This window comes from Cyprinus carpio, chromosome A6, assembly GCF_018340385.1.
Source record: "Cyprinus carpio isolate SPL01 chromosome A6, ASM1834038v1, whole genome shotgun sequence".
Classification (NCBI taxonomy): Eukaryota; Metazoa; Chordata; class Actinopteri; order Cypriniformes; family Cyprinidae; genus Cyprinus; species Cyprinus carpio.
Genome location: NC_056577.1, coordinates 21,859,745 through 21,873,144, shown reverse-complemented (window position 1 = coordinate 21,873,144; position 13,400 = coordinate 21,859,745). Strand labels below are relative to the sequence as shown.

Genomic DNA, 13,400 nt, shown 5'->3' with positions numbered 1-13,400 from the left:
AGTGCCTGCAGGCACAGCATATGGAAAAGGGGATATACTAGCAAGAAAGAAAAATTGAAGAGGACAGGGAATTAGTTCAGGCCGGTAATTCTGTAAGCCCTCAGTGTGGTTTCATTAGTCAGTTATGAGTTTAAAAGGAATAAAACATTTTGTTTGGCAACTCTGGTTTATAACTCTTCTTGTGTGAAGAAAATAAACCAGTAATGTAACTCTAGCAGTGAGCGACTGTTTCACTGAAACTCTGTGAAATCACACTGTAAATGAAAGTTTTGATGCATTTCCAAAATTTTGACTCGATACACTGAAGGTATTGTCCCTTTTTTAAATAGCCAATAAGCTTTATAATTACGCCGCGGCCATGACCCATTTTATTACACACTAGCTTGCAGATGACATTAGTGGGAGGAACATTCTCATTCTAGAGAGCATCTGATTGGACAAAAACCTGTACAGTGCAGGATGAGTCATCAAAGTCATTTGTGCTCCATTTTCCAAGAAAAGTCTAATTACACCATCTCTGCTAATTAATGTCTGATTGAGTCAAACAAAGTTACAAAATAAACCAAGAAGGGAGAGTGGTGTAAAGAATGAGGACAGTGCATTAAACATTTGATGTGACCAACCTTAGTTTGAATTAGCCTGTTTCCATTCTTCTTTCATTTCATTGTATTTCTCAATCACATTTCAACTTGGAGATGTGTTTATTTTAAATTAAAATAATGAAGAAAAAGCAACAATAAATTGCCCAATGGGTATTTAATAGTGGGGATAAAGTGTTTAACAGCATTTACAGGGCGTTCGGCATCTATTTACACAATAGCAATGGTATTTAACGCAAATAGCTTCTGCCAAATCTGAAATGCAATTGACCTGCTAAAAGTGAATTTAGTCAGCAAATAGGAGTATACTTGCATTTAAATGTTATAACACACATCAACTAAAAGCCAAAAAACTACTAATTTCATAGGATCTTTTAACTGACTTTAATTTAACCTAAAATGTGCTTAATGTGTTAGCATCTGAATGAACTAGTTTCAACCAACTCAAAGAAATGAATTAAGTCTGAATCAATCTGTATAATTTGGTTTATTCCAATAAAAGTCATTTTATTGGTCATATAACCTGATCTGACTTATAAAACCAGAAAAAGCTCCTCAGGTTCATTTTAACAGTGCAGAAATGACTGAGAGAGCAGTTAAAATGGTCTGAATCTCTATTATACTGTGGAAAATGATTGACCCCTCTGTGCAACAAATTCATTTAGAGCAGAGCTCTCTGGACAAACCTCTCTGCACCAAGCCTTCAGCTGTTTACGGTGAAAGGAAAGACATTTTCACACCTGCTGAAGTGCGGCTATATGTTGACCAGGGGTACAGGGGCATTACCTCAGGGTGGATTAGCAAATGGCAGCGCAGATGAAAGAGAAATATCAGGCTATTGTCAGGGGATAGAGGAGGTTCAGCATAATGTCTGGCATTACACGGGTGCAAACACCTCATGCAACTGTGTGCTGAGTACAGCCAACATTCTCACCCACATAAAGCACAAAAGGGCAAAAGCTCCCCTGTATAGACGCCATAGACTGAGCACACAAAATAGTCAGAAACACATCAGACTTGTAGATATGAAATGAACCAAACATTCATTCTGGCATTATCAAAAACCAGATGAATCATTAATTTCACTGGGAATCATGTTGAGTTCAGAGGTGGGTAGTAACGAGTTACATTTACTTCATTACATTTACTTGAGTACATTTTTTTGGGTAACTAATACTGTAAGTAAATTTTGGGGGAAAAATCTGTACTTTTACTTAGTTACTGTGGGCGACGCTCCTCGCCTTACTTTATCTTAATGCAATAAAAATTATAAATGCTTCAGTTTATTCCAAACGCGCTGTCTACTTTTCTCTGGGCAATGAGTGATGCCCATTCACGAATGATTCATTCTTTTGAGTCAATTCTGTTCAGAGGCTTGATCAAGCCAGTCGGCTAACCAGTGAATTGGTTTGTGAATCAGTTTGAATGATTCGTTCAGTTCCCGCCGCGCGCGCTGATCGTCTGAAGCGGTTCACTCAGAGTTGTAACAGAAAGTTTAAGAACATCAAGAGCGTTGAAGACATGGCTTTGGATCTGCGCTGAATTGAAAGCAAATCTGCAAAGGATATTGTTTGCTAGCGAAGAAGATCTTTATTAGATGAACACCGTGTGTGCTGTCTACAGTTCAACAGGTATAACTTATAGGCTACATTCGATTACAATACACGATACCACTATGACATTAGTTGGTTGTATGTGTAACTTATAAAAGAGGGGAGCCAAGTTGAATGCAGCTTCCAAAAGACAAAAAATAGCCGATTAATATTTTCTATATTTGATACAATCACACCGGCGTGAGAACGTTCAGCGAGTCACATCATCAGCTGATAAATTCAGATCTGCGTTCGCTGGCTGACGCTGAGCCAGAGACAGACGCGTTTTTACAGCAGTGCGCATTATAACCAATCACACAAGATTCTGTTGAGCTTATGAATGCAATGGCCAATCAGAGGTGTTCCGATGAGTCATCGCTAAAATACCGGTGCTTCCTTCACTCGCCCGCTGACTGAATCTCTCTTTCTGGCAAATTCTCTCGTCAGAAACAACAAAGTGCAGATGTGTGTACGAATCTGTAAATAAGATATTGATTTCACAGTGTTTGAAGTTTCAGTGATTTTAATGGGAGTTTTTGAGAGTGATTGAACTCTAGACTGTCAGTGAAAATGTTCTTTGATAATGTAAATGTTATTTGCTCTCTTTCTGCACAATGAAAGATTAGTAGCCGTTTTTATATCACATTAACTTTCAATGTTAAATTCACATGTAATATAAAGTCAGTCGTATTAAAAATATGTTATGGCATGACACCCATATTACTTAAGTAAACAGACAGGTTTTTATGCATGGTTAATAGATTACATTATTAGGCTACTTTGACCATCACATATTATCTAACATAATCTATGAAGGTGAGAATCGAGATATTTCATGATATAGTTCATAAGTCTGGGAATGTTTCTAATAAAAATGAATTTTTTTTTTTTTTATAATAATAATAATTTATAATAATAATATTAATAATGCTTAATAATAATTTGCCAATATACTGTTGTGGCTGCTGTGTCGCAACTGATGTTCAGATGTTCGGTAACCTAGCTGTCGTGTGAGGAGTTTTCACTCTTCTCTGTGTCAGAGGTTATTTATACATATATAATACCTACTTTAAAATATAATTTATTTCAGTGATGCAAATCAGAATTTTCATCAGCTGTTACTCCAGTTTTCAGAGTCATGATCCTTCAAAAAAAAAAATCATAATATATTGATTTATTAACAGTGCTGGATACAGTTTTGCGGCTTATTTTTTGGAACCTGTGACATTTTGTTAAGGATTCATTGATGAATGGAAAGCTAAAAAGAACATCATTGATAGTAAATCAACATATTGGAATGATTTGTTTCAATATGTTATAAATCAACATACTGAAATATTTCTATAAGTACTTTTACTTGAGTAGAGTTTTTGGGTACTCTACCCACCTCTGGTTGAGTTCCTGTTGTCCTCAGTCAGGGGACTAGCATATATCAGACAGCACATCTCAGAATTTATCAGCCTCAATGTCACCCAGGAAATAAATGAACACCAAGAACATCATCATACAAAAAATATCTAAAACACAGTGCGGCTTACACTTTCTGCCAGTGCTGTAATTAGAATTTTACATGGATGCATGAAAAGAGCTTTAATATTTGCTGTAATCACATTAGCTGTCAGTAATAATCCCGCGGATACTGATATAATCAAACGAATAGATATTCTTGTGTGGCATCTAGCCCCTCTGAATCTCCCTTGAGGAAATGCTTCAATAGATGCTGTAATACTTCATTATTACGGCCCTCCTCAGTGGTACAGCAGAGGCTGAGTGTTGTAGGTGGTGATCGTTTGTGTTTTTCAGTGATGAGAATGTTCACAGCACCCAGAGAAGTGCTAAAACCTGGGAATGGAAATGGAAAGACAAGCAAAGAAGCGAGGAAGACAGAAGATCTGTCCTGCTGTCCCAAATCCTAGCAAGCTGCCTAAAAAGACATCCTTAATGGACAATGCAACCTCAAAATTTACTGCAAAATTTGAATAGATAAATCATCCAAGAAGCCAAATTTATTTTTAAATATATTAAATTATATTTTTAAAAGTATTTTTTAAAATAAATTAAACAATATAATGATACATTGCAATTATATTTATAAATAAAAAATAATAATTTTCTAATTGAAATAGATTATTTCATCAAATATTTACATCACCTATCAAAATGCTGGGGTCAGCAAGTTTTTTTTTTCTCTTACATTGTTACATCAAAGCAAAAACGAAGGAATCCCACACACTATCAGCACTTGCAAAAGTATCAAAAATAAATTCATTCACAATGTCTCGGTCCCATGACATTTATTTTTCAAAATATACTGTAGCTTTGCCATTACAGAAATAAATTACTATATAATTATTAATTATATAAATTGTAATAAATACATTTTAACATTAAATTATAATATTTTTTCACAATATTACAGTTTTTATTGTATTTTTGATCAAATAAGCCTTGGTGAGTATAAGTGATAACTGTATATTAACTGTATATATTAAGCAAATGTACAAATAATTACAAATAAACTGTAAGTAACATTGAATTAAAAGATAGATAGATAGATAGATAGATAGATAGATAGATAGATAGATGATAGATAGATAGATAGATAGATAGATAGATAGATAGATAGATTCCAAGAACCAAGAACAGCAAAAATAACACACTCACATAAACTCTGTGCATATTGTACAGTACATACATAACCTCTTTAACCACTAACAGACTGGTTCACGTGTTTGTCTTTTCCATCTTTTCTGGTATTTCATTCCTCCATTTCAATATTTTTATCTGTATCTGTGCACTTCAAATCCTCCCACATTAGGATCTACTGGGTGTCACCAGTTTTCCCTCGCTTCTCTTATCTGATCTCACAGTCATCTCAAAGCAATGATCGACATTACACGCCTCAGTGCTTGCCTGCAATTTCCATTTGATCTTAATTGATTGAATAGGCTCTGGTGTGTGGCCAAACTAGTTACATGAGAATGAGCTCACAGTACCTGTCATAGTAAACACGCTTACATCTCAGTGCTAGCAGCAATGCACATGACATTCCTCTGACCCTGAGTGAGTTGCAAATGCATCTTCACATTTATGTTTGATTTTCATGAGCAATTCTATTATAAATATTGAATGTAGTTCAAATTTGAGTTACTGTTCCAGCATACACAGCTGTTTAAAAGTTCAGGGTCGGTAAGACATAGTAAGAAGTGTACTATTGTGAAATTATATTACAATTTAAAATAACTTTTCTATTTAAATATATTTTTAAATGAAATTTATTCCTGTGATGGCAAAGCAGAATTTTCGGCAGCCATTACTCCAGTCTTCAGTGTCACATGATACTTTAGAAAACATTCTTATATGCTGATTTGCTGCACAAGAAACTTTCTTATTATTACTGACATTGAAAACAGTTTTTTCCACAGGATTTTTTTTTGATGAATAGAAAGTTCAAAAGAACAGCATTTAGTTCAGTTTTTCCACCTAATAGATTTTGCATGTTAATCTTTTTACTTAAATAGTATAAATGGACCTAAATGGACTGTACATTTTTCTAGATTGTATCAAATTTCATACATCATTTGCTCAAATACTATACACAAAGTTCCCTGATCCAAAGTGTTTGCTTTTACTACAGATCGTAAAGTTCTCAAAACACAGCACCATATACCCAAATTGATAGTGATACACACAGCACAGGAGATTCAATTTACCAAATTTCCCACACAACTATCATGACTTTGTTATACATAAAAGTCATATGTGAATATATTTAGAGCAAACAAATAATGAGGACCCTGGTGAAAAGAGTAAGAAGCAAAAGAAGACAAAGAAGTGGTGTGGATTGGGTAGAGGAAGAGGAGAGGGAATAGGAATCTATTTCTGCATCCAGCTCTGGAGTTCATCTCTTCCTGGAGATGGCAAATGTTCAAAGGGTTCGAAGAGCAATAGAAGGGCTTGCAGAGATATTGAGTCAAACGCATGCCAGGTGAAGATTTAACATTAGCATCTCACATCGTGCAAAGCTTCAGAAAATATAATGTGTGAAAGAAATTCTCTGGACTGGAATATGAAGTGTATTTTACAGAAATTAAGGAAATGCATTAAAAAGGATCTTCAGTAATAAACATGCTTTTTTTAATAGTTAAGCTTTCACTGTGGACTTTTAATATGTTACATGAAGAGAATGCAGTACTGTACTTAATTACGAATTACAATTAGAAATATTTTGCTTAATTAAGAGCCTGTTTGGAGACCATTGATTAGTTTGGAGTGATATGTAAAATTCTCATAATGGTTAAAATTCCAAAACAGAAGTCTATATACTCTAGAGTTTCATATTGTAATCTATTTTTTATTGTTTTAGTATTTCTCATAATTAGTTTGTGATGGGTCTGCTGGAATCAAGTGGGTGTCTGTGTGGTACTTTGAGAGGCAGAAGTGGGGACATAGAATGAGATAAAAAGAGAGCATCAGAGATCTCAAGGGTAATATCACCCACAGCGTAACACAAATCTAACTGTGATAATTAAAATCCAATTATATTACAGCATAAAACATAAACACTCCAGCATTTCATATGCATAAAAGGAGCTGTGAGGAACCAATAAACACTATCTTTATTCTTACTATATTATATATATGTTTTTTTTTTGTTGTTTTTTTCTTCCCTTAAAGACATGTTCACACATTTGCAGTGACAAAGTGACTGAAAGTCATTAATTTTTAATTGATTGTCACTCTTCTGTTTAAGAGCTTAATCTTGTTCTGTCCACACAGAGTTCAGCTGTTCACAAGAGTGAATCACATCCTGTGAACCTTCACTTGCTGCGGTACAGGACCGAACTGAACATATAGTGACACTTTTGAAAACTGACAGCTTGTGAGATATCTGCTTTTCCTGTCCAGGTGCAGTGCAAGCAAATCAACTGAGGGATGTGACTTGAATTAATTGATGCATATTTTGACACCAGATTTTCCCAGTAGTCCTGTGCTCTAGGGGTGACCTTAAACATTGTGACTCAGTGAGAGCATTAAGGTCTGTTCAAACCAAAGGTTTTCATAATTTTTCTAATTCTATGAGAAAACCAAATTCCATGCCACAGCTATAACGGTAATGACAGAAAAAAAACTATATTGTTGGAATCACATTCAGAACATTTTTCTTCCAGCTGATGAACAGCAAAAACACTAACAGCCAATCAGAATTGAGATTCAAGTTTAAACATTTAAAGCGGCAGATGACATAACTGCAGTGTGCGCTTATAATAAACAGAATGCTCCATTGGTGTGGATACTAATATAGTTATAGTTAATATTCTTGCTTTGAACAAGTCTGTTCAATACACACAAAAACTCAAATTCATTTACTGAAAGAATGATGTTGTTCCATAACTGTACGACTTTCTTCTTTGGTTTATAAAATATACTGTATGTATTTTTTGCTTTTGTTTTGCTTTTTGTCCATACAATAGAAGTCAATGGTCAACAACACTTTTCAAAATATCTTTGTTGCTCCACAGAAGGCCAGAGTTTTTAAAAGAAATAAGGGTGAGTACATGATTAATTTTCATTTTTGAATGAACAATCTCGTTAAGATTAACAAGTTTATTTAAGATTTGTTTGAGCTGCTTAGCAGAACATTAATTCATCACAGCAAGATATTTGTGCATAGAACAGTATATATTGCCTGTTTTAAGGTATTTCTGTCAAATAATCAGTACATATTATTACTGAATCAACATAAATCCATACACAGTGAGAATGTCCCTTCACAGCTTCTACAATAATGCTGTCAGTTTGACCAAACAAATTCAATTTAAGCAAAACTGTGAATATTATGAAGAATGACTAAAGTCAAAAAAGTATATGTTTGTGTTTATATGGCACTGCACCTTATCAACACAAACATGTGCATTTATTATTAAGAATATATGCAACCAGCAATTTAACTTCACATGTTTGAGGCTTCAATGCTTTTCCCCCTCATGTCAAGGAACTCCTCCCTCATAATGAGCTAAACGCCACAGCTCTGCCTCAGCAGGGGTTCCTCGCTCTGTCTAAATGCAGTTTCAGAAATTAAAACCTTTAAAATTTTCTTCATAGGGCTTCCACAAGAGCAAAGGGCACTTTGATTGTGCATTTTTAATGCAGGTTACTGATAATAATTCATACTTAAAAGCTTTCTTCGCAGTGTATCTGGAGATTAAGGTAATAGAGGGGAGAGAGAGAGAGAGCAGAGAGCAAAAGGACACAGCTGAGTTGGAGGGAAAATAGTGCCTTTCTTCTACAAAAATGGGAAAGCGATGTTAGAAGGTATATTATTCATGTCTGGAACTCCCCAAGATGTGTTTTATGTATATCTACCAACCTTTAGTACACTACAAAGGGCTTTGTGGGTGCAGCAGGTTTTAGGTGTATGTTTGGAGTCTGGTAAACCCATTAAAAGTGCACTGTTTCCCCATTCAGCAAATGAAAGCACTAAATCAGTATTATGTTTTGTAGCATTATGTATAATGCTCTGTAAAAAAAAGCTATTACATTTTACCAGCCCACAAGGTACTAAGAATTCAGAACAACTTTCACTCTACATAAAAGTCTGTCTCCAGCAGTGCTCAGGTTTGTCACCACCTCCTCTGACCCGGGACCAAATCAAACAACATAACACCAGTATCAGCATAACACGGGTAAAGCATACATTTAAAAACATCTTGCATTACAATTCAACATAACCCAGGTGCAATGTATGTAAGCAAGTAGGGTAATGTATGTATATAATTGCAAATAATGCGAAGGGAAGAAATAAGGCAAGGGAAGAAAATTAATGTCCATGTGCCATAAGATAATGTGTGAACCCACCACTACGGCAGTAACAGAGGGGATAAAGGGAATGAGCAGCATACAGTAGATGCATATGCAAACCAGTGCCATTCAGCCAGGGCTAGAACTATCTGCTCTACAAATAAGAAATGGTAGTATATTTACAATAAATCAAATACATAATTTTAAAGATGGCTGATGCAAAACAGCCAAGGTTCAAGCTAAACATGTTTCATAATAAATAAAATAATTACTATCGTCACTGTTCTCTCTTCTATGTCACATCTGAATGATGAGCTTCTGGTTCACAAGGAGGTGACTGATTTGAAAATGTGATTTTTGTAAAACGTGATTCTTCAGAAGTTAGGTGCCTTACAGCATTAAGAGTAATATGTATTCATAGATCGTGCCTTAGCATCTTCAATTATAAATCAAAAGGAGCAGTCCTGCAGGTTATTCTATAATAAAAACTAGAAGTCTCAGGACCAGACATCAAGCAGGAAATCAATTATAATCAGCAGCACAGTGAAATATTACAGTGATGTTAATGCTCTTATTTTCCAGTTCAGCACAGGACTGTACGGCACGCAAATCACAGCTATAAATCCACAGAGATAAACAAACTCTGTCACGCTGCTAATCAGAGTGCTAATAGTCAGAAAATGGAAAACCATAAAAAAAAATCAAGCTAGAGTTGAAAAACGTGTCCTGTATTTCATTATTACATGATTAAGTATAAGAGAAAGCATAAATCCATAGTGACACAAGGACAAGAGATTTCACTCGGCTGTGTTTGGAGATATGAAAAGCGCACGTGTCTAGGCTGGATAATAGGCAGGATAATTTACATATTATGAACACAACAATTCAATTGTGATATATGTATTTTGTAGACATTATAATGGCCAACAGAGAAACACAATAATCTCTTTACGTCCTGCCAGCATCATCTCATCAGTATATTTTGGTTTTAAAAAACAAAGTAAAACACATACAATTTTTACATTTGATTTGACAATACAACCCCAACCTATAGACAGATATGCACAAATCTTCAAGAAGAAAATCGAATTTCATGAAGAAAATTTAAACTGTACAATACATTGATTGATTTAATTGCTTTTACAGAAACTGATGTTTTTAAATGTCTAACACCTTTAAATGTGTCAGACTAAAAGCTTACAATCATTTTGTTCTGTGTGACTGATGATAATTAAATTCTTTCACATAAAAATTTCAAGTGAATTTTGTATTAAAAATCCTGGAATTAATTTATAAATAAAGTGGTCACTCAGATAACGTCATTTTTCAAAACTTTTTTTTTTTTTGTAACATTGTAAATGTTTTTACTGTAAGTTTTGATCAATTTAATGTATCCTTGCTGAATAAAATTATTAATAAAATATTATTTTAAAATCTTACTGATCCCAAACTTTAAAAACGTAGTGTATGCAAATGTTTATTCTTTGGAATTCTTGACATTGTTTTATGCAAACAAACATAAAAAGGTATGTGCATTTACACTTCATTAACTAATACTTAAATCCATTACACACACACACACACACTAGATCTCTTTGCTTGCCACACACGTACAGTATAAACAAAGACATGAATCACAAGGGAAAAAAACTGCAATATAAACACTGCAATATTAATAATAATCAACAGGTGCATTAGTCTACAGTAAAGAAAATAGCCATACTAAACAAACCAGCAAATTCTCAGCTGCTCTGTCGTGGATTTAAAATGTTGAGTTTGCTTTTATCCATGACCCCTTCAGCAGTATTTAGGATTTTTTTTTTATAATGATAAAGATCATGAAGGGCTTTAAAAGGCTAAATGTATAATACATAATATTTCCATAAAAGAGATAGTTGGAGAATCAATGCTTGTATAGGTTGCACGTCAAAGAGCAAAGTAAAATCAATATTGTTTTATAATCTAATACTAAATTGAAATACCTGTATTTGGCAGCCAGATTACTGTGTGTGTGCGGGCATGTTAGTGTGTGAGAGAGAGGAAATGAGAGAGAGAAAGTGCATGTGTAAGCAGAATTTCTTTTTTATTTATAATCATAACACACACTCATTCTCACACGCTGTGACAGTTTATCAATGCATGAACTAACAGTCTGAAAACAAAAATCAGCCCACCTTTTTTTCCAATCAAGAGCATTCTGTAATATCTACCCTTCACATCATGAGGACATGATGAAAGTATCATCAGCTCAGTAACATCAAACACACACAAACACACACACAAACAAACACACACACACACACACACACACACACACACACACACACACACACACACACACACACACACACACACACACACACACACACACACACACACCACACCGAAGCCTGACTGTGCCTTATCCAGACAGGACCTATTTTTAATGATTTCCTCTTTCTTTCTCTTTTCTCCCTTACCTGCAGCACACTGCTCCTCATCTGCTCCATTTTCACAGTCCTGTTCACCATCGCAGCGCCATGACAACGACACGCATTTGCTCGTCGAGCCACCACAGTCAAACTTCTCTGGTGGACACGTCTGTCGACCTATGAGTGAAAGCAACACAGAAAGATGTTTAAGAATAAAATATCAACTAATGCCAAAAGGCATATTCCTGAATGCTGATCGGTCAATACAGTGTTCAGCCAATTCAAAAACACAACACAACTTTTCTAAGATAGTGTAAATATCACCTCTAAATACAATACTATTAAAAGATTGTAAAATTGTAGAATTTTAATAAAGTTTTTGGAAGTCTGCTCGCTACTGATCAAAAATACAGTAAAAACAATAATATTGTGAAATACTATTATAATTTTAAATGTGATGTGCTACATTTTCCACAGTCTTTACTTTAGTCTTCAGAGTCACATGACCATTTAAAAATCACACCAGATTTGGCGCTCAAGAAAAAATTCTTATTATCAATAATCTTGATAACTTGCTGATTAATGTTTTTATAGAAACGGTTATACTTTGTTTTAGGTGAATTTGGTGAATAGAAAGTTATTAGAAAACTACAATAACTAACTATATAAAACTATAATTAAATGCTATAGTTTGAAACCAATGAGCATTTATTTAAAATAGGATTTTTTTTGTAACACTTTAAATGTCTTTATTGTCACTTTTTTATAAATGTAACATCCTTGCTGAATAAAAAGTAATTTCTTTCTTTCTTTCAAAAAAAAAATGTAAATAATAAAAAATAAATCTATGACTCAATAAATGATAGCATTTTTGTAATTTGTAATTGTTTTCGATTTTAAACTTTTACACAAATACTAAACAATATAACACCAATGAGACATTTAAATAAACCATATGGGGAAAAAATCTATTTAAATGTACAATAATAACCTTTTTCAACATGCTGAGAAATCACTTATAAGTACGTTTGAACACTGTATTGAACATTGTATTCTCTGAACTCTGACGCTAGAAGTACTTTGACATTTCTAACACTAAAAAACCCAAAAGACAATTGATAACACAAGAATTAATTAATATGAATTATTTTGATTCGATTTTTTTTTTAATTGTTGGACCATGCACTAATGTTTAACCATCACAATAGAACCAAATGATTAGAAGACAAACAAATGCTATAATTGTCATGCACAATGAAGGGAACAATGCGTATTTCATACAGAATAAATATAAAATAAAATATATGCATTTAGTTTAGGTCAAACTTTTGCTTGTTCTTCTTTTCATTTTGTTATAAAATGAAGCTGTCTAAATGAAGATTATTTTTTCTTGACAAGCACCATCACACAAACACACTGTATTCAATATAACATCTCTACTGGCCATATTTTTAGCCAAAACCGAAGGCCATTGAAACATTTTTAAGTTTCATCCCAGATCACACAGCATTCCCAAGACAGCTCCATAAATTATACATCTCTACATGTCTGGGAACCCAACTCCAAATCAATAGCAGCTAGACTGATTTCTCTTTCTCCCACTCTTCAGTCTTTTGAGTAATTTAAAGTGTATAAAAGAAGATTTATGAAGACCTTCTCACCTTCTCTGACACCTCGAATCTGTGTCTGCAGCCCATTGTTGTCTGAACCCTATCTATAATCATAAAAATGAATGCCATGTCTCTCGCTGGATTCCACTATTATACAGCCTTCTCTAAAGAAATGGGAAAAAGACAGCTGTGAATCTCATTTGAGATATCTCTTCATCAGCACACGGCCATTGTGGCTCTGCAAATTGAGGCCTAGTCCTCATCTGTGGAAGCCATATTGGATCTAAGAGTGTCAGAGAAAAAAAAGTACTATTTAAGCCCTGAGCTAAACCCAACACCGCAAGCCTTGTTGGTGTACAACTAGGAAAATTTATGTGACAGAGTGGG

General features: G+C 34.2%; 1 protein-coding gene across 6 annotated transcripts in view; it reads right to left on the bottom strand.

The window, feature by feature from the left end:
• Positions 1-13,400, bottom strand: part of LOC109049272 (low-density lipoprotein receptor-related protein 8-like) — a 154,511-nt gene that overhangs the window by 44,317 nt on the left and 96,794 nt on the right. For all 6 annotated transcript variants that reach the window (XM_042758436.1, XM_042758439.1, XM_042758437.1 and 3 more), the window contains exon 4: positions 11,452-11,580. In XM_042758436.1, coding sequence (XP_042614370.1) covers positions 11,452-11,580 — 129 coding nt within the window. The remainder of the gene's footprint in view (positions 1-11,451; positions 11,581-13,400) is intronic.